Here is an 18,400-nt window from a genome sequence, read left to right as displayed (position 1 = left end):
GGGGAGTAAATTATCTGTAAATTTTTCTACTGGAAGTGAACTAATCCTTTAAGACCCACAGAAACCCTGTACATTTACAAACAGATTTTTTTTTTAATTAATTGCAATCATACTTTTCAATATTATTGTATTATCAAATAAATGCAGTCTTAGTGAGCATAAGAAACTTCCTTCAAAAACATAAAATCCTCAAAACTGTTGAACGTTAGTGTAGATGAATGTTAATGTCACTGATGTCCTGGATAACGAACGCAGTGGCACTTACTTTGGTCTCTTCTTGAAGGTTGTTTGCAGAAGCGGTGGGGATACTCGAGCGGGGGACTGTGGAGGGGAGGGGTCTCCTCCAGAAAGTACTGGAGGGAGGGGCAATTCACTGAGAAGGCGTGGCCTGACTTCTTTTTCCTTTTCTTTCTCCTTCTCCCTGTCCTTTCGTGATGCCTTCTGGGAAAGACTGCTCTTCTTTGGACTGAAAGAACAAATATATATATATGAAAAAAACTGTCAGCCAACTGCACAAAACCTGTCAAAACAATAGTGTTGTCTATTGTTACTACCTGCAATTAATATAATGGAGCAAATTACAGTTAGCATTCATTCTAAAGGCAAAACTGATTTTTTTTTGTGGCATACAGCTCAAACTAAAAGTAAATCAGGAATTGAGAAATGAATGTGGAAAAAAATGTGGAATAACACTAAGTAAATGGAAGAAAATTATTTTCATCTACTGAACTGGATATTTCTTTATTTCTCTTCAACATAGTAACTACACATTTAGCCTCTTCTTGGACCAGAATTCACCAGAATTGGGTCTCTTAGACTGCAAGATCATGAACAAACACGCACATGACATAAAACTGTATTTTTAACTCATACAAGTATTAGGGATTTGAGCAAATCTAGACGCCAATAGGTAGAGACATGGGAAACTGTAGAAAAGCCAAATTCATCGTGGTGCACTATGCATGGATAAGTACTATTTAGTGTCACATTCCACCATGCGTGTTTTTTGGCAGAGAAATGTCAAATTACAGCAATGAGTATTTACATTAAAAGATGGTAACGCCAAGTTGTTATTTACGCTATGTATAAATAATTTTAAATACAGTTTGCACAGGTATAAATAGCAATAAATAACCACTGGTTCAAAAAATGCAAATGCTCCTGCATTTTAATAACACAAACTGTAAATGGAAGTAATAGGCTATGCACACTAACAGTGAATAGTTAATGCGTAATGGTGGGTGTAGGTAATGACAACAGCTTTTGTCAACAAAGCTATTTGCATTTAGTCCAAACAGACACCACCAGGAAATAACAGCTTATTCTCAGCTTAGTCATTCCAGCCCAAACCATGCCTACACGCATCTAGGATAAATATGTAAATGTCCAAGCATATTCAGTTTGATCATTTGACCAAGAGCCTACATGCACAAATGGAGACAATGAACAAGACTACTATAGCTTTATATAGAAGTTAATAAACAGAACTTCTCTCTGTTATGTCTATCACAAATCACGCAAGTAATGGGCTACTCCACTGTGGTTCCTCCGAGAAACAGTCTAAAATTGTCTAAATATAAAAAACCTTAATATAGCAGTACCGTAGTGATTCAGGATAAGTGAAAAACTTGAATCCATAGAAAAAATATGAATTCATGTACTCGTTTAGATAAATTTAGTGAATTTTAAACAAAAAAGTTACAGACTACTTTAACTGTCTAAATACTTGTGCCACTGTACAGAGTTAAAAATGTATGTTGTTGCATTAGACAACCAAATATTAAAAGCAAGAGTTATTAATTTTAAAGGCAACTCAAACACACCAAGTAAAACACAGGAAAAAAAAAATTGTAATATGAGTGACAAAATTCGTTTAAACTAGGGATGTAATGACATTATCAATATTGTGGCTGTCTCAATATCATTGGTCACATGACGATATAAAATGATAGGTCTTCTGGGCAAAACGTGTGGCTTTGGAAATGTTTAAACTTCTTAATTTAACATAAAAGGTCTTTAAAGTTGTGTTTTGGGTCATTATGCTTTGGCACTGTATCTGTCAAACGAACTAAAACTGAAAGCACAATATGGCTTAATCCCTTCAGCAATTCTGTTTTTGCTGCAAGTTTCAAAGCGAGGTGCACACTTTGTTCAGGCGATCAGCTCGTTTTCTGTGTCTGAGAATGGCTCAGTTCACAGTGAATGGAGTGAACCCGTTTAATGCATATGCTGTGAGTTTAGCACACGTTTCAGAATGCAACAGCCACCAGTTATGCTTTATTTTCCGTCAAAATAAAAGCTCTACTGAAGTTTCCGTCAAAATAAAAGCTTAAAAACACAGTATGAATTTCTGACAGCTAGCAGTTTTAAATGGGTAACATTACTGCAGTCCAAATTTAAAATATGCAGAAATTAGGAAAGAAGTAAATTCCCTACTGTAGTGTAAAGCAAAAATATTATACCAATGAAATATTAATTTTCATTTATTTTATTAATTGTTGTTATTGTTATTATCATTATATTCTAATTTGCTTAGCTTCCTAAAACACCAGTGGGAATGTAATTTAGACTGAGACAGTATACCACAAATAAAAAGAGGGTTGAGTCCCCTTTAAAGTTCAGGTACACGTCAACTCACTAACTTTTTATCTGACTGAAGTTTTCTTAGTTAAAAACATGGGTTGGAGCTCTTCATTTTGAACTCTCAAAGTGCATTAGATAGAATAATGTTGTCACGCCAGGCCAGCAGAGGGAGCCCTTACCCCCACTGACTGTTGCTGCTCCCTCTGCTGCCTCTATGGTTACTTCCTGTTTATCAGACATAAAAGCCAGCTCATCACACACACACATCGCGAAGTATTGTTTTGCTCCAGCGGACTCTTCCAAGCGTTTTCCATTGCTCTCAGGTTTCCTAGTCTCCTTGTTGTTCCCTAGCCATAGTTCTGTTTTTGTTTTCCCAGTCTTAGTCTTAGTTTTCTAGTTTCTTGTTTTCATTTCATTGTTTCATTTGGACTGCCCACCTGGATTTTGACCCACGCTTGTTTATTGGATTACGCTATTGGATTGTCTTCGCTGTTCATGTTTGCTGGTGTTTTCGACCCTGTCTGTCTGACTACGATCTGCTTAATAAAGCCTTGCATTTGGATCCTCACTCTTGGTCGTCCCGTTTGTGACAGAATACTTCGCCACACCCGGATCCAGCGGCTTTATCCACCAGCAGTTCACCATGAACCCAGCCACCCAGATTATCCGTCTCCGTCAAGGTGAGCGTCCCATTGAGGAGTACATTTTGGATTTTATTACACTGGCAAAGGCTACTTCAATGGATGAGGCCTGTTTAATAATATTTTTTCGTGGTGGACTTTCCGAGCCATTTGGTTCCCTGATGCCACTACACCAGCCTGGCTGGACCCTCCAGCAATACATTTATTTAGCACTGCAGTTGTTTGGCTCTCCGTTCACTTTGGGTGTTTTAGAGGAGCTACAGCACAAGATGTCTGCCAGCTTAAAGCCTCAGCACAAGATGTCTGCTAACTCTGAGCCACAGCACAAGATGTCTGCTAGCCCCGAGCCTCAGCACAAGATGTCTGCTAGCCCAGAACCACAGTACAAGATGTTTGCAAGCCCAGAGCCACAGCACCAGTTGTCTGCCAGCCCAGAGCCCCTTCACAAGATGGCTGCCATCCCAAGACCCGTTCACAAAATGGCCGCCCATCCAGATCCTGTTCACAAGATGGCTGCTCTTCCAGACCCCGCTCACAAGATGGCCGCCATCCCCGAACCTGATCACAAGATGGCTGCTGTTCCTGAGCCAATTCCCAAGATGGCCGCCCTTCCCGAGTCTGTTCACAAGAAGGCCACCGTCCCAAAGCCCGTTCACAAGATGGCTCCCGTTCCTGAGTTCCTGGTCAAGATGGCCGCCACGCCAGAGCCTGCTGCAAAGATGGCCGCCACGCCAGAGCCTGCTGCAAAGATGGCCGCCACGCCAGAGCCCGCTGCAAAGATGGCCGCCACACCAGAGCTACCACACAAGATGGCCGCCTCGCCAGAGCCTGCACCCAAGATGGCCGCCATGCCAGAGCCTGCACCCAAGATGGCCGCCACGCCAGAGCCTGCACCCAAGATGGCCGCCACGCCAGACCCACGTCAAGCCATAATCCTGATGCCAACGCCTGCTAATGCTACGTCAGCCAAGCCAGCGCCTGCTCACGCCACATCAGCCAAGCCAGCGCCTGCTAACACCACATCAGCTGAGCCAGCATCTGCTAACGCCACGTCAACCAAACCATCGCCTGTTAACGCCATGTCTGCTGCTCCGGTACAGTCAAGTCACGACACAGCTCCTGTTCTTGTCAAGTCAAGTCACATCATGGCTGCTGTCTCTGCAAGGTCAAGTCAAGTTACAGCTAATGCTCCTGTCAAGTCAAGTCAAGTTACAGCAGTTGTTCCTCCTGAGCCAAGTCAAGCAGCACTTCCTGAGCCAAGTCAAGCAGCACATCCTGAGTCAAGGCAAAACACCCCAACACTTCCAGAAGATAAGCAAGTTACCACAGCGCTTACAGCGTCACATCAAGACACAGCAGTACCTCCTGAATCATGTCCAGCCGCCGCTGTCCCAGCAGAGCCAACTCAAGTCACAACCACTCCCTCAAAGCCATGTCAAGTCACAGCTGCTCCTGTCACGCCAAATCAAGTCACAGCTGCTCCTGTCACGCCAAATCAAGTCACAGCTGCTCCTGTCACGCCAAGTCAAGTCACAGCTGCTCCTGTCACGCCAAGTCAAGTCACAGCTGCTCCTGTCACGCCAAGTCAAGTCACAGCTGCTCCTGTCACGCCGAGTCAAGTCACAGCTGCTCCTGTCACGCCAAGTCAAGTCACAGCTGCTCCTGTCACGCCAAGTCAAGTCACAGCTGCTCCTGTTACGCCGAGTCAAGTTACAGTTGTTCCTCTCACGCCAAGCCAAGTCACAGCTGTTCCTGTCATCCCAAGTCAAGTCACTGCTATTCCTGTCACGCCCAATCAAGTCACAGCAGTTCCTTCCAGGCCAAGTCACGTCTCGCCCGAACATCCAGAGCCGGGACATGTTTCGTCTGATCTGCCAGAGCCTTCGCTCCCAAGCCACGCAGAGCCTTCACTCCCAAGCCATGCAGAGCCAACGCTCCCAAGCCATGCACAGCCAATGCTCCCAAGCCATGCAGAGCCAACGCTCCCAAGCCATGCAGAGCCAACGCTCCCACGTCACGCAGAGCCAACGCTCCCAAGCCTCACGCCCACTGACCCGGAGGGCATTCCTCTGCCAACTGCGCTACCTGCTATGGCAATCGCCATTTTGAGTGTGTGGGCTGTACACTGCGCCCCAGTGCCCTCTTCTGCCCATGAGTCTGCCCACAAGTTTGTTCTGGAGACCTCATCTACAGGCATGTCCGCTGCGCCTATACCTCTTTCGGAGGTGGCGTACATAGCGGAACTTCACGCTCTGCCCGCTCCGCCAAGGCTTCACGCTCTGCCCGCTCCGCCAAGGCTTCACGCCCTGCCCGCTCCGCCAAGGCTTCACGCTCTGCCCGCTCCGCCAAGGCTTCACGCTCTGCCCGCTCCGCCAAGGCTTCACGCTCTGCCCGCTCCGCCAAGGCTTCACGCTCTGCCCGCTCCGCCAAGGCTTCACGCTCTGCCCGCTCCGCCAAGGCTTCACGCTCTGCCCGCTCCGCCAAGGCTTCACGCTCTGCCCGCTCCGCCAAGGCTTCACGCTCTGCCCGCATCGCCTGTGCTCCCTGCTCTGCCAGCACCGCCAGTGCTCCCTGCTCTGCCAGCACCGCCAGGGTTCCCTGCTATATCTGCTCCGCCAGGACTCCTTGCTCTACCTGCTCCGCCAAGGTTCCTTGCTCTGCCTGTTCCGCCAAGACTCCTTGCTCTGTCTGCTCCGCCAAGGTCCCTTGCTCTGTCTGCTCCGCCAAGGTCCCTTGCTCTGTCTGCCCCGCCAAGACTCCCTGCTCTGCCTGCACCGCCTAGGTTCCCTGTCATCTCTGTCTTGGCGTCTGGGGCCGTTCCAGAAGTCTCTGTCTGCCCAGGAACTGCCACGAAAGTCGTTCCTGAAGTTCTCGTCTGCCTGGTCACGGCTATGGAGGCCACGTTCTCCCATGAGCTCTCTACTTCTCTCCTTGCTCTGTCTGCCTCCTCTATCTCTGTTCTCCCCAGGTCCCAGTCCATAATGCGGCCTCCTGTTCCGCCCTGGAGGGCTTCTACGCCTCCTGTTCCGCCCTGGAGGGCCCCTGCGCCTCCTGTTCCGCCCTGGAGGGCTCCTGCGCCTCCTGTTCCGCCCTGGAGGGCTCCTGCGCCTCCTGATTCGCCCTGGAGGGCTCCTGTGCCTCCTGCTCCGCCCTGGAGGGCTCCTGCGCCTCCTGCTCCGCCCTGGAGGGTTCCTCCGCCTCCTGCTCCGCCCTGGAGGGCTCCAGCGCCTCCTGCTCTGCCCTGGAGGGCCGCTCCGCCTCCTGCTCCGCCCTGGAGGGTTACTAAACCCCTTGCTCCGCCTTCGGCTCCGCCCTGGAGGGCTTCTACGCTTCCTGCTCTGCCCCGGAGGGTCGCTAAGCCTCCTGCTCCGCCCTGGAGGGCTCCTAAGACTCTTGCTCCACCTCAAAGGACTGCTCTGCCTCCAGCCCTGCCCTGGAGGGCTCCTGAATCTCCTGCCCTGCTCTGGAGGGCCTTTGCCCAACCTGTTCTGCCTCAGTCTCCTGGCCCCCCCACCGCTCCCCTGGACTGTTTCCTCCTGTTGTTTTTTGGAGCGTCTGGAAGCCGCTCCTTGGGGGGGGGCTATGTCACGCCAGGCCAGCAGAGGGAGCCCTTACCCCCACTGACTGTTGCTGCTCCCTCTGCTGCCTCTATGGTTACTTCCTGTTTATCAGACATAAAAGCCAGCTCATCACACACACACATCGCGAAGTATTGTTTTGCTCCAGCGGACTCTTCCAAGCGTTTTCCATTGCTCTCAGGTTTCCTAGTCTCCTTGTTGTTCCCTAGCCATAGTTCTGTTTTTGTTTTCCCAGTCTTAGTCTTAGTTTTCTAGTTTCTTGTTTTCATTTCATTGTTTCATTTGGACTGCCCACCTGGATTTTGACCCACGCTTGTTTATTGGATTACGCTATTGGATTGTCTTCGCTGTTCATGTTTGCTGGTGTTTTCGACCCTGTCTGTCTGACTACGATCTGCTTAATAAAGCCTTGCATTTGGATCCTCACTCTTGGTCGTCCCGTTTGTGACAAATGTAACTTTAAAATGTAAAAAAAAATATTTCCCCAAAGTCTAGATTTGTCTTTTTTTGTTTAAATATCGCAATATTGTCGTATCGTAAGATTTTGGTATCGCTACGGTTATCTCTAGTTTACACCGTTAAAAAAATAATTGACTATTAGTATTCTGTGTACACTAAACAAAACCCAAAGCATACTGAATGCAAGTATGTGAATGCAAATGCATTAGGCTATGCTAAGCTAAGTTTGATTTTGTGGCATCAAGTTGTTTTAGTATTATTATAAACTATTATAACTTTAATTTGAACTTTAATTGAATTTAGCTTTTATTTATATTTTTCAAATCTGATTTTTGTTAATTTTAAAGAATTGTTTTATGGGTTTTCTATTTGTATTATTATTTTTTTTATTAATATCTTGTTTCTTCCTTTCTTGGTATACCTAGTTTTCTTTACTGCAGCATTATTTAAAACATTACAAATGCATGTTACCCTGGACAACAAGTAAGTAGTCTTAAGTAGCACAAGTATAGAAGCCAAACATACACTGTATGGGTCAAATTGACAGATTTTTTTTTATGCCAATAAGTAAGTAAAGATCATGTTCCCTGAAAATATTTTGTAAATTTCCTACCTTAAATATATCAAAACTCACTTTTTTATTAGTAATTTGCATTGTTACGAATTTACATTTAGAACAATATTACGATTTTTTTGCATCCTCAGATTCCAGATTTTCAAATAGTTGTATCTCGGCCAAATATTGTCCTATCCTGACTTTCCTAGTTTTCAGATGATGTATAAATCTTAATTTCAAAAACTTGACCATTACATCTGGCTTTGTGGTCCAGGGTCACATATGTTTTAAGAACTTTAGTTAATAATAATAACCCTAAAAAAAAGAGTTAAATAAGCTTAAGTTTAAGCGCACTAAATGACTGGAGAAGCCATGCATAACTGAATATTGAGGTGAGACTTCTTCTTTTGGTTAACAGTACAAAGTCAAAACAATTTTTAACATTTTTTAAAAACACGTGCACGGACAAATCAGTCACAATAAGATCTAAAAAATGCATTTAGAAAATAGGTAGGGTGACTCCATTTAAAGGGACAGTTCAGCCAAACAAATTTATATATCCGATATTAATAACTTGGGTCATGTCGACCTTTGTTTGACCATATTCAGAACACAAATTAAGATTTTTTTTTTTTTTAATCAAATCTGAGAGCTTTCTGACTCTGCATAGACAGCAACACAACTGACACATTTATCCGTTCATTAAGTACACGCATGTCTTGGTACTCTCGTGAACATGCTTTAAAGACTGACGCAGAAGAGAAGAAATTGTTGAATAAAGTAATTCTTTTTGTGTTTTTTGCACAAAAAGTATTCTAGTATCTTCATAGCATTGTTGTTCTAAACGTAAATTCATGGACTATCTTCTCGATGTCCTTATTTCCTTTCTGGGCCTTGAATATCTCAGTTGCGTTGCACTCTATGCAGGGTCAGAAACTCTCGGATTTCATCAAAAATATCTTAATTTGTGTTTAGAAGATGAACAAAGGTCTTACGAATTTAGAGCGATATGAGGGTGAATAATGACAGAATTTTCATTTTTGGGTAAACTATCCCTTTAAGTTGACTTTAAAACCTAATGAAGTGCGTCTGATCAAGACTCACCTGTCTCTGCAGTCTCCCAGTAGAACTGGTGGAAGGGGAAGAGGCGGAAGTGTAGACGTCTTAATCAGGTGCGCGGGACTTTGCGAAGGTTTCTGTTTGGGGCTTTTTGTACGAGAAGAAACAGGGGTAGCAGGTGCAGAGGGTGGAGGAGCAGGTGGAGGGCTGTTTAGAGGAAGAGGTGGAGGGGATGAGAGAGGAAGAGGAGGAGGAGGAGAGTGCGCTGGGAGAGGTGGAGGAGATGAGAGAGGCAGTGGAGGTGGACTGGATAAGGGGAGAGGTGGCTGAGGAACCACAGCAGGCTCCTCTGCCGTAACAGTGTTCGGAGGTGGGGAGGGTGGTCTTTGAGGCTCAGGGGGTGGGGCTGTCTCTAGTGGCGGCACCTCCGTGATTTTCACTGGTGTATTTGCCGCACTGGACGTGTTGGGCCGAAGGGAGGGGGAGTTTTTGGCAGCAGCCGCCTGACGTTCCTTCTTTCTTCGTGTCAGCTCGGCCCCGAGGCTGGAGGTGATCGGCAAACGTGAAGACGAAGGCGAACGGCTGCCTGGTCGACTGCTGTGGGAGGAGCCTGCGCTGGCTCCTCCGGAATATAAAGAATGTTTCTTAGTGCGAGAATGGGAAGAGGAGCGGCGAGAGGAGGAGGAGTAGTGAGGAGAACGGCTCCGGGAACGAAGAGAAGGCCTAGGGAGAAGAAAAAAAAGAGAATCAGTCAAAACATGTAAGCATCTCATTTAAAGCATTAAAGGTCCCATATTGTACACATTTCTGGAGGCTTATTTTAGCTGTTAATGTCCTTAAGAATATATATTTGCGGTATAAGTGCCAAAATCCATCTCAATATATTTTTACAGCTCCTTTTTTAGGAGCTCTGTCAAAAACAGAGCCTCTCTTCTGATTGGCCTGTTGTTTTCTGAGTGACGCACAGCCAGGCCAACCACAGGTAACTACGGTCATGTATGCTTTAGCCGAGCCCAGAGCCATAGAGAGAGCCTTAACTGCTGATACTCAACAGGATATTTCAGAATGATCATTAATGTTTCTTTCTTTTTCAAACACCGAATGCAGTAAGCTACATAACTGTTGCTTTAGTAAAGCCCCTTTCACAATACGCGCTGATTCTGGAAAATTACGGGAACGAGCGCTGTGTGCTGTGTGAACAAAAGCCAGAACCATGAAGGCAGTGTTGTAGTGATGATGCACGTTACCCTGCGACTCTTCACGACAAAAAATGTGTGCAAAGTGGAATGAAGCAGCGATCAGGCAGCTCCTCACTATCAGCGCTGATGCACAGATTGTTCATCAGGTTAGTTTAAGTTTAGTGAAACGTACACGTCGCATAACGTCTCACATCCAAATGTCACACATCTTTATGGGTTGTGTGTAAAGCACGCACAGATTCCGGAAAACAACTGTGAATGAACCAAATTAAACCATTCTGGAACAAATCTTGGGACACATTATGTGTGTATTTACCGGAATCACTGTGTGAAAGAGGCTGAAGTTGACGTGCCAGTGGTCTCTTATGTTAACGTTGTTTGGAAGCCTGCACAATGATGTAGTTTCGACATCTATCGACTGAACAGGGTTTTCTCGGCTTGTTTCCGTGTTGTTGTTGCTTAGCAATGGAATGGACATGATGCTCTCTGGGGGTTTGACAAAAGGAGGGTGGGACGGTGGTTGGTGACTGAAGGCGGTGACTGAGTAGATCGGACGTCACATTTTTACGGAAGTCACAGCGGCTCGTGAAAATGAACAGCTACTTTAAGCAGGCTGTGTGCAGTTTACTGTGTATTGACTGTTTTGAAACTCATATGGTAGTTACATAGCCCCTAGACCTCAGTTATCATGAAAAAAGCCAGGAAATTTCGATTTTGACAATATGGGACCTTTAATTACAAAAGGTTTTCCTTGAAGTCACAAAGAAACTGAAGCAGCATCAGATCTTTTCTTCTATATCGTGACCAGTGTTGGGGAAAGTTACTTTTAAAAGTAATGCATTACAATATTGAGTTACTCCCTATAAAAAGTAACTAATTACTTTATGGAAAGTAATGCGTTACATTACTTTTGTGTAACTTTTTAAATCAGGGCAGGGCTCGTTTGTTTGTTTTTAATATAAAAAGTTCTATTTTTGGCAAATGTAAAAGCCTTTTCACACCAAAAACCTCAGGCTTAGAGGAAAGTAAATTCACATCTGTACAGTAGACCGCAGAAGGAAAAATGTCAACTATAAATAAAAATAGGAAATGTTAGACAAATGTTAGATTATCTTGAGTAATTTTTGCTCATTAGTATGGATGAATTGGATCATCGAAGGTCGGCAGCAAAGAGATCAGTTAATGAAATGGGATTAAATACATAAAGTATATTTGTATTATTTAACATTTAATTATCGCAGTATTCTGAGTTGAATTTCACTGTTTTTGTTCACTTTGAGGAATACCGTATTTGGTTTTTCAGTGAGTGAAATGAATTAATGCATGTTCACATTTATTCTAGAACTAAAGTAACACATTACTCAGAATTTTGTCTCAACATGGGGACAGGAGAACTTTTAATCAATAAATGGGGGGAAAAGTAACTGCCGTTACTTTGTGAAAAAGTAACTGAGATATTTTCTCGTCAATTAAAAAGTAATGCGTTACTTTACTAGTTACTTGGTAAAAGTAATATGTGACCCTGGACCACAAAACCAGTCTTAAGTCGCTGGGGTATATTTGTAGCAATAGCCAAAAATACATTGTATGGGTCAAAATTATTGATTTTTCTTTTATGCCAAAAATCATTAGGAAATTAAGTAAAGATCATGTTCCATGAAGATTTTTTGTAAAATTCCTACTATAAATATATTAAAATGTAATTTTTGATTAGTAATATGCATTGTTAAGAACGTAATTTGGAGAACTTTAAAGGTGATTTTCTCAGTATTTTCAAATAGATGTATCTCGGCCAAATATTGTCCTATCCTAACCATATATCAATAGAAAGCTTATTTATTGAGCTTTTATGTGATGTATACATCTCAGTTTTGTATAATTTAACCTTATGACTGGTTTTGTGGTCCAGGGTCACATATTATCACGGAACTTGCGTTACTTGTAATGCGTTACTCCCAACACTGATCATGACATACATTCAAGAATAATGGATAATCAAAAAAAGAAAAATATAGCGCAGGATATAGTTTTACGCATCGGTTGTTGATTAGATTGAGATGTTGGTGTTGAAAAGTTTTCTTGTATCTTCATAACATTATGGTTGAACCACTGATGTCACATGACTATTTTAACAATGTCCTTACTACCTTTCTGGGCCTTGAACATGCTAGTTAAGCTGCTCTTCTTTGCAAAAACAGGGTTTTAAGTGGCGTTCACACTACTTTTTATTCTGTGTTTCTTCTTTTATCGCTGTGATCTGAAGTTCAAGTTCAGTCTAATCTGGTGCAATCACGATTCCTCAATTTAATTTGAGCACTCGATTCTAAAAAATTCTTGATTGCATTTTGCTCGTGTCAAGTAACCGGCAAAATCCTGGAAGAGGCAATTTCCACGGACGAGAATTAAAACAAACTGTTTTCATTTACATATGTGGAGCGTCTCAAACTCCCTTGCTCTGAGTTTACACATTTTGATGTCCACATATTCAAGAAATTACAGTGGCGTAGCAGCATTTTTGTCATAAAGGCCAAATATTAAAGATTAAGTAGACATTTGAATTAAATGTTATTTAGTGTTAATGTTAAATTACCCAATGATTAGATCGCAGAGTAAAGTTTAAAAACAATCGCCTCTACAATGATTTGTTATAATGCGTAATGTACATTAGCTCGGTTTATAATACATCATGTATTTTAACAGTTTTGTTTAATAAAACCATACGATTACTTGCTCTTGATACTTTATTTGAACTAGGGCTGTCCCCGAATAGTCGAAGATTCAATGCATCGATATGCGGAGCCTGATTTGACCACCGATCTCACAGTCGAATCTTCATGGGTGAAACGAGCATCATACCATTTTGGCAATATGGGGGTGCTCAATGTCTAATTGCACACAGAACTACTGGTTTTGTACGGTTATATTAAGTTATATACAGCCTTTGATTATGATAATGCAGTAAAAACAAAAGTGAAAAGAAAGAAGCGTTCAATAAATATTTTTAACGTGTTTGTGAATAAATCCAACCACCCCTGTGACAGATTTAATTTTCACTTTCCCTGATCCATGACGAGATGAGGACCATCTTGACGGCAGGGATTAGGCCGCGATCACACCGAACGCGTTTTTGCAGTTGGAGGCGCCTCTTTTGAATGGTTTTCTGTTGGCAGTGAGCTTTTCTGCGCGCTGTTTATGCGCCCCCGGCGCCTCGCGTTTTCGCCGCCTGCTGCGCCTCGCGTTTTTGCAGGAGCGCTCTGAGCGCCTGAAGTTGAAAAAAAATCAACTCTGAGCGGAAAAACGCCCAACGTCATTCGCGTTCTTTTCCATTGTCCAATCGAATGAATGGAGAGGCGGGCCTTCTGTTGTGGTGACGAAAGTTTACCGTTGCTTAAAAAGTCTGGAGACTGCAAGAAATGGAGGAGAAACCTTTGGTGTCTATCGTGGGTAACCCGGAGCTGTATTATTTAGGGTTTCTGCTAATATGACAGTTTACTTAACAGCGAAAAACTAAGATTTTAGAGCGCTCGCGCTATAATCCTTTGATTTGACTGACAGGACAGCTGTTTTGGTCGTTGCTTAGCAACATTAAAAAAAAACGCAGCACACTGCTCTTTTATTAAAAGTCACCAAAAAAGGCAGTGCTGTGCGCCTCGCGTTTTTAGAACTAAAAGACGCGTTCGGTGTTTTTATTTAAACCTAAATAAGTTCGTCTGTCAGTTGGCAGGCAGTTTTGGTCGCTTTATTAAAAGTTGTTGCTGTGTGCAGTGTGTAAAATAAAATAAAAATAGTTTTACCCTCCTGCTGACTATAGTGTCGTGCCCCTCCCACCCCATTCACACACACACACATAGGCCTAGATGATTCGACTATCGGTCGACTATAGAAAGATTCGAAAATTCTGATTCGACTATGAAAATTCATAGTCTGGGACAGCCCTAATTTGAACTAATTATTATTGCCTCATTGCAATTACATATGCATTTAAAGTCATTTTAAAGGCTATTGTTTGCTTATTACCTCAAACTAATTATTAGAATTATTCAATTAATCATCAAAATAATCAACAGATTACTCGATTACCAAAATAATCGTTAGTGACAGACCTGTCGTGAGAAATAAAAGATTACGTCACAGCGTGACTTTGTAGCTGAATTAAAGGAAAAAATTAAGACTGCAGCATTGCAGAAAAGTAAAGCAGATAGTATGTTCTTACATTTTAGATTTATGTTGAATTTGATTTTTTGAAAAGACACTGCAGAGTTTGACATCATATCACAATGGGTTGTCCAAAGAAATTTTGCATGCTCAAAATTTAGTGCGACTGTGGCTTTTGGGCCCTATGAAATCCATTTTATTTTTTCACAAATTTTATTGTATTGTTTTCCAAATTTCATTTTTTCCATTTTATTTTTCTAGACTCTGTTTTAATGGTTAAATGAAAAAATGTTTATCAAAAAGCATGTCTAATTAACAAAAATCATGAAACTTACACAATTTAACGGCAATTTAGAAAAAGTTTTAAGGTGCTATGAAATACATCAAAGTCTGTGCACAGCTTTTACTTAATGAAATGTGCTGCCACTTTGGGAATTCTTGTGGCGCTAGGGCTGCACAATTAATCGCACGATGTTGTGAGGCGCATTTAGTCAATGAAGCCGGTGCTTTGATTAGTAGTTAATCTCCATCACGTGCATTCAGCTGGAGCGGCAATTAATACACAGAGACGTAAAACACTGACAAGCTATGCCAAATAGCGCTCAAGAACGCACGTGATGGAGATTAACTACTAATCAAAGCACCGGCTTCATTGACTAAACGCGCCTCACAACATCGTACGATTAATCGTGCAGCCCTATGAGTGGTGCCCTTGATGGGTTGATTTTAAAAAAATAGTACAAATAAAATGTGTTTCTTGCTTACCATTTACTTTCAACTGCAGGCAAGTGCTGCTCACCTGAGTGGCAATGAGTTGCTATAATAAAAACTGCAAAGTTTCTTCAGGTGACCAGTGAACAATTTAATGCTACAACAGAAAACCCAATAAGCACTGACTGTACTGCTATTGATATATTTGCATATCACTGATATGTGTCAAATGCATTTACCTTCAAAAAAAAAAAAAAAACTTTCCTTTAAACACTTTACTTTAAAAACCCCACATTTTCCACAGTGCAAATGCACAGAACCTGATCTGACAGTAGTAGGTGCAGTAAAATAATGCTTGCGAGGGAAACCCAGCTAAATATAGACCTGTAATACAGGAATTACAGCATGTAGATGTTAGTGCAAAATCTTGGTTGATGAGCAACAGCAACTTTCCATAAGCAAATATGCCAAAAAATATTCAGAGTTTTCATAGACTTATGTTTAAATAAAAACCATTAGGACTGAATATTATAATATAAATATAAAACCTTCTTTCCTTTAAACAGATAACAGTAATAACATGAACCACTGCTGTAAATTCTCATTGGCTAAATGAAATGTGCTGATAGCTTATCAATACTGTATTTTAAGGCCTTATCTATGATTTTTTTAGTACACTGATAATAAGGCCTATATTTTGTTACACAAATAAAACATGTTAATCTACTATAAAAATAATATTCAATTATGTTCTGGCAAAGACAAATCAGTTCAATATAGCATAGAAATTTGTGCAATGCTTAAAATCATAATTTGCATAAACACTAATCAACAGTATGATTCCCGCCTAACGTAAGTTAAAACTAACCCAAATACAACAGTTTGATATTAAAACACTGGTCAGAACTACTCCAAAAATAAGATACAACTTTGAAAAGGGGGGAAGTTAAGCGGCAGTCTAAAATGACTTACAACTTACCTGTCAGCATATTACTTGAAACAATATGATGTGCATAACATTACTAAATATTGCTACCAATTTAAACCAAATTCATATAACTGCTTTGGTAGTTTTGACAAACTTGATGCTGGACCTTATTCTAAAAGTTGCATTTAGCAGATGCATGAATGCAATCTGCAAATTCAAAATCAATCAATGCAATAACATTACTACCTATCCAAAAACTTCTGGAGTGACTGATGCACATGGCCTGTCAGATCTGTGTTTGTGTTCTCACTCACCTGGACACTGGACTGGTACTGGATGAGCGTCGGTTGCCGTAAGGACTGCCAGGTGAGTGTTTCCTGCTCACATACGGACTTCCATCCTTCTCGGGACTTGAAGACCTCCTCCTCCGATAGGGGCTCTCGGACCTCTGTCTGCTCCGCCTGGGAGGCTCCCTGTAGGGACTCGGACTCGCACCCCTGCGCTTGGAGGAATAGCTGTTCTCGAGTTCCGCAGCGGAAGGACTGTCCGCTCCGCTTCTCCTAGACTGACCCTTGCCTTTAGGGCTCGCCTTGTGACTTTTGGCGGCCTTCCGATGGGTCCGGTCCTCTTCATACTCCTCGCTCCTGCGCTTGTCTTTGCGAGATTTTGACGAGCGGCCACTTTCCTTGCTGATGGTTGAAGAGGCGGAGGAGGCGCTGCTGCCTAGATTGACAGCGGACTGCGCCGCACCTGATGAAAGAGCGTCGCCGGACCGTTTGCTACCTGACTCACCTGAGTGTCTGGATGTGGATGCAAGGCACGCAGTCGAGCTAGACTTCTCTTTAGCCTTTTTCCGGCCCTCTTTGCTCGCCCTGTCCCGGTCTTTACTGCTCTTCTTTCCACCAACGCTGGCGGCAACTTCTGGCCTCTCCGCAGACTCCCTGACCCGATTCGGGTCTTTGGAATTCTTCTTCCGGGAGCGCTTGTGTTTATGAGTTCTGTTTTCTTTCGCAACCTCCGCCTCTGCCTCACCGTAGTCCGCCCGCTCTAGGCGCTCGGCGTCTCTGCTCTCCACCGGTTTGCCGGTGGCGGGGGAGTCCAGGAACGTGTCCGAGTCGGAGCTGATGTCGTCGTACTCCACCAGAGGCTTGATGGCGCCCACTGCTGGAGGCGCGGCGGCAACGCACACGGAGCCGGTTTCGGCCTCGTGTTTGGACTTGTTTCGTTTGTGCTTGGAAGAAGTGGACGAGCTCGCCGTCTTGGTGGGATGCCTACCAGAGCCTGCTTGCAAAGGCTGACCTTCCCCGCCGGCCGCCTGCAGCTGATGGTGGTAAAGCGAGTCAGCCTTCCTCTTGGTCCCATGCAGGCGGTCTGATCCAGGCATAACGTTACCTCTGTCCTCCGGAGACGCGGACCCAAGTGGTCAAGACAGCACATGAACAGCAGAAATCGCTCGGTGTTGAGTAAAAGTGTGAAATCTTGCCAGACGGAAGAGTCGGAGTGAAGCAAAACAAAGATGCGCACGCAATTTTAATGCGCATAGGTTATCCACAAGTCATCCCCGGTCCCGTGGCTTCTTTGAATCGCGTCGAAATATATCCAAGAGTACAGCCCCAACAATAACAACAACACAAAAAGATTTCTTTAACGATATGTCCTTCACGATGGCATCACTGGTCGTTTCCAGGGCGCCTCAAGCAGCGCATTGCGCTCGCTCCTCTCGGCTAGCTTTAGCTAAGCTAGCGTCCCTCGGAAAGACAAAAAGAAAGAAGCAAAAAAATACAGGCTGTCCTGGTTTTAGATTGTTTATCCTGGTTCGATATCACAGCCTAAACAGGCGTTTAGCTCTCCTTGCACACGGTTGCTGAGCTTTGAAGCAGTAAAGCTCGCTTTGTAGGGATATTGTCCCACATAACTGAAAATAAAACTTGACCCGCTTGCTTCTTGTTCACATATTCGCTTTAATGTTCAGTGTAAACTCTCTGTAGTTTCATATTCATCGGAAATGATCACATATTTATGTGTTAAAATTGATTCCAGTTCACTTAAGCGGCTCTGGGAAGAAACCAGACCTAGAAATTGGGCGATGTTCGTGGATATAAAACCCTCCACGGCCCTTGTTTCAGAGAGAATTCACTTCATCCATTACAGCCAAAATTATGCGCTGCCTCTTCTGCGCACGCGCGGTTTTAGTCCGTCCCACGGAAAAGGAAATGCCATAGCCTACACCATTTGGCACTGTAATGTGTCGTCTGTTTTTTTTTTTTTTGCGGAATTTAACAGAAATATTTAATATTTTGTTTTAAAATAGTCAAAAAAGCTGGAAACAGTTATAAAATCGACTGTTTACGTTGCTTCTGTGAAACGAGATCGCTGTCAATCTTCATTGTAACTAGGCGACAGCCAATCAAAAGCAAGCGAATGTATCCCGCCTTCAATCGCGCTTCACTTGAGCTTTCATTTTAATTCCTTTGGTATAAATGTGCATTATACAATTGTATTCAGGTCATACAATTACAATTTAATACATT

General features: G+C 43.2%; 1 protein-coding gene across 1 annotated transcript in view; it reads right to left on the bottom strand.

Moving 5' to 3' along the window:
- The window catches only part of cdk12 (cyclin dependent kinase 12), a 38,710-nt gene extending 20,679 nt beyond the window's left edge, over nucleotides 1-18,031 (bottom strand). Inside the window, exons 1-3 of the mRNA XM_073822372.1 lie at nucleotides 16,184-18,031; nucleotides 8,922-9,599; nucleotides 266-466 (exon numbers count right to left, since the gene is read on the bottom strand). Coding sequence (XP_073678473.1) covers nucleotides 266-466; nucleotides 8,922-9,599; nucleotides 16,184-17,253 — 1,949 coding nt within the window. The 5' untranslated portion in view covers nucleotides 17,254-18,031. The remainder of the gene's footprint in view (nucleotides 1-265; nucleotides 467-8,921; nucleotides 9,600-16,183) is intronic.
- Between the last annotated feature and the right edge of the window lie 369 nt (nucleotides 18,032-18,400).

This window comes from Garra rufa, chromosome 17, assembly GCF_049309525.1.
Source record: "Garra rufa chromosome 17, GarRuf1.0, whole genome shotgun sequence".
Taxonomy (NCBI): Eukaryota; Metazoa; Chordata; class Actinopteri; order Cypriniformes; family Cyprinidae; genus Garra; species Garra rufa.
The sequence above is the reverse complement of the archived record's forward strand: the minus strand, read 5'-3'. Positions and strand labels throughout refer to the sequence as shown.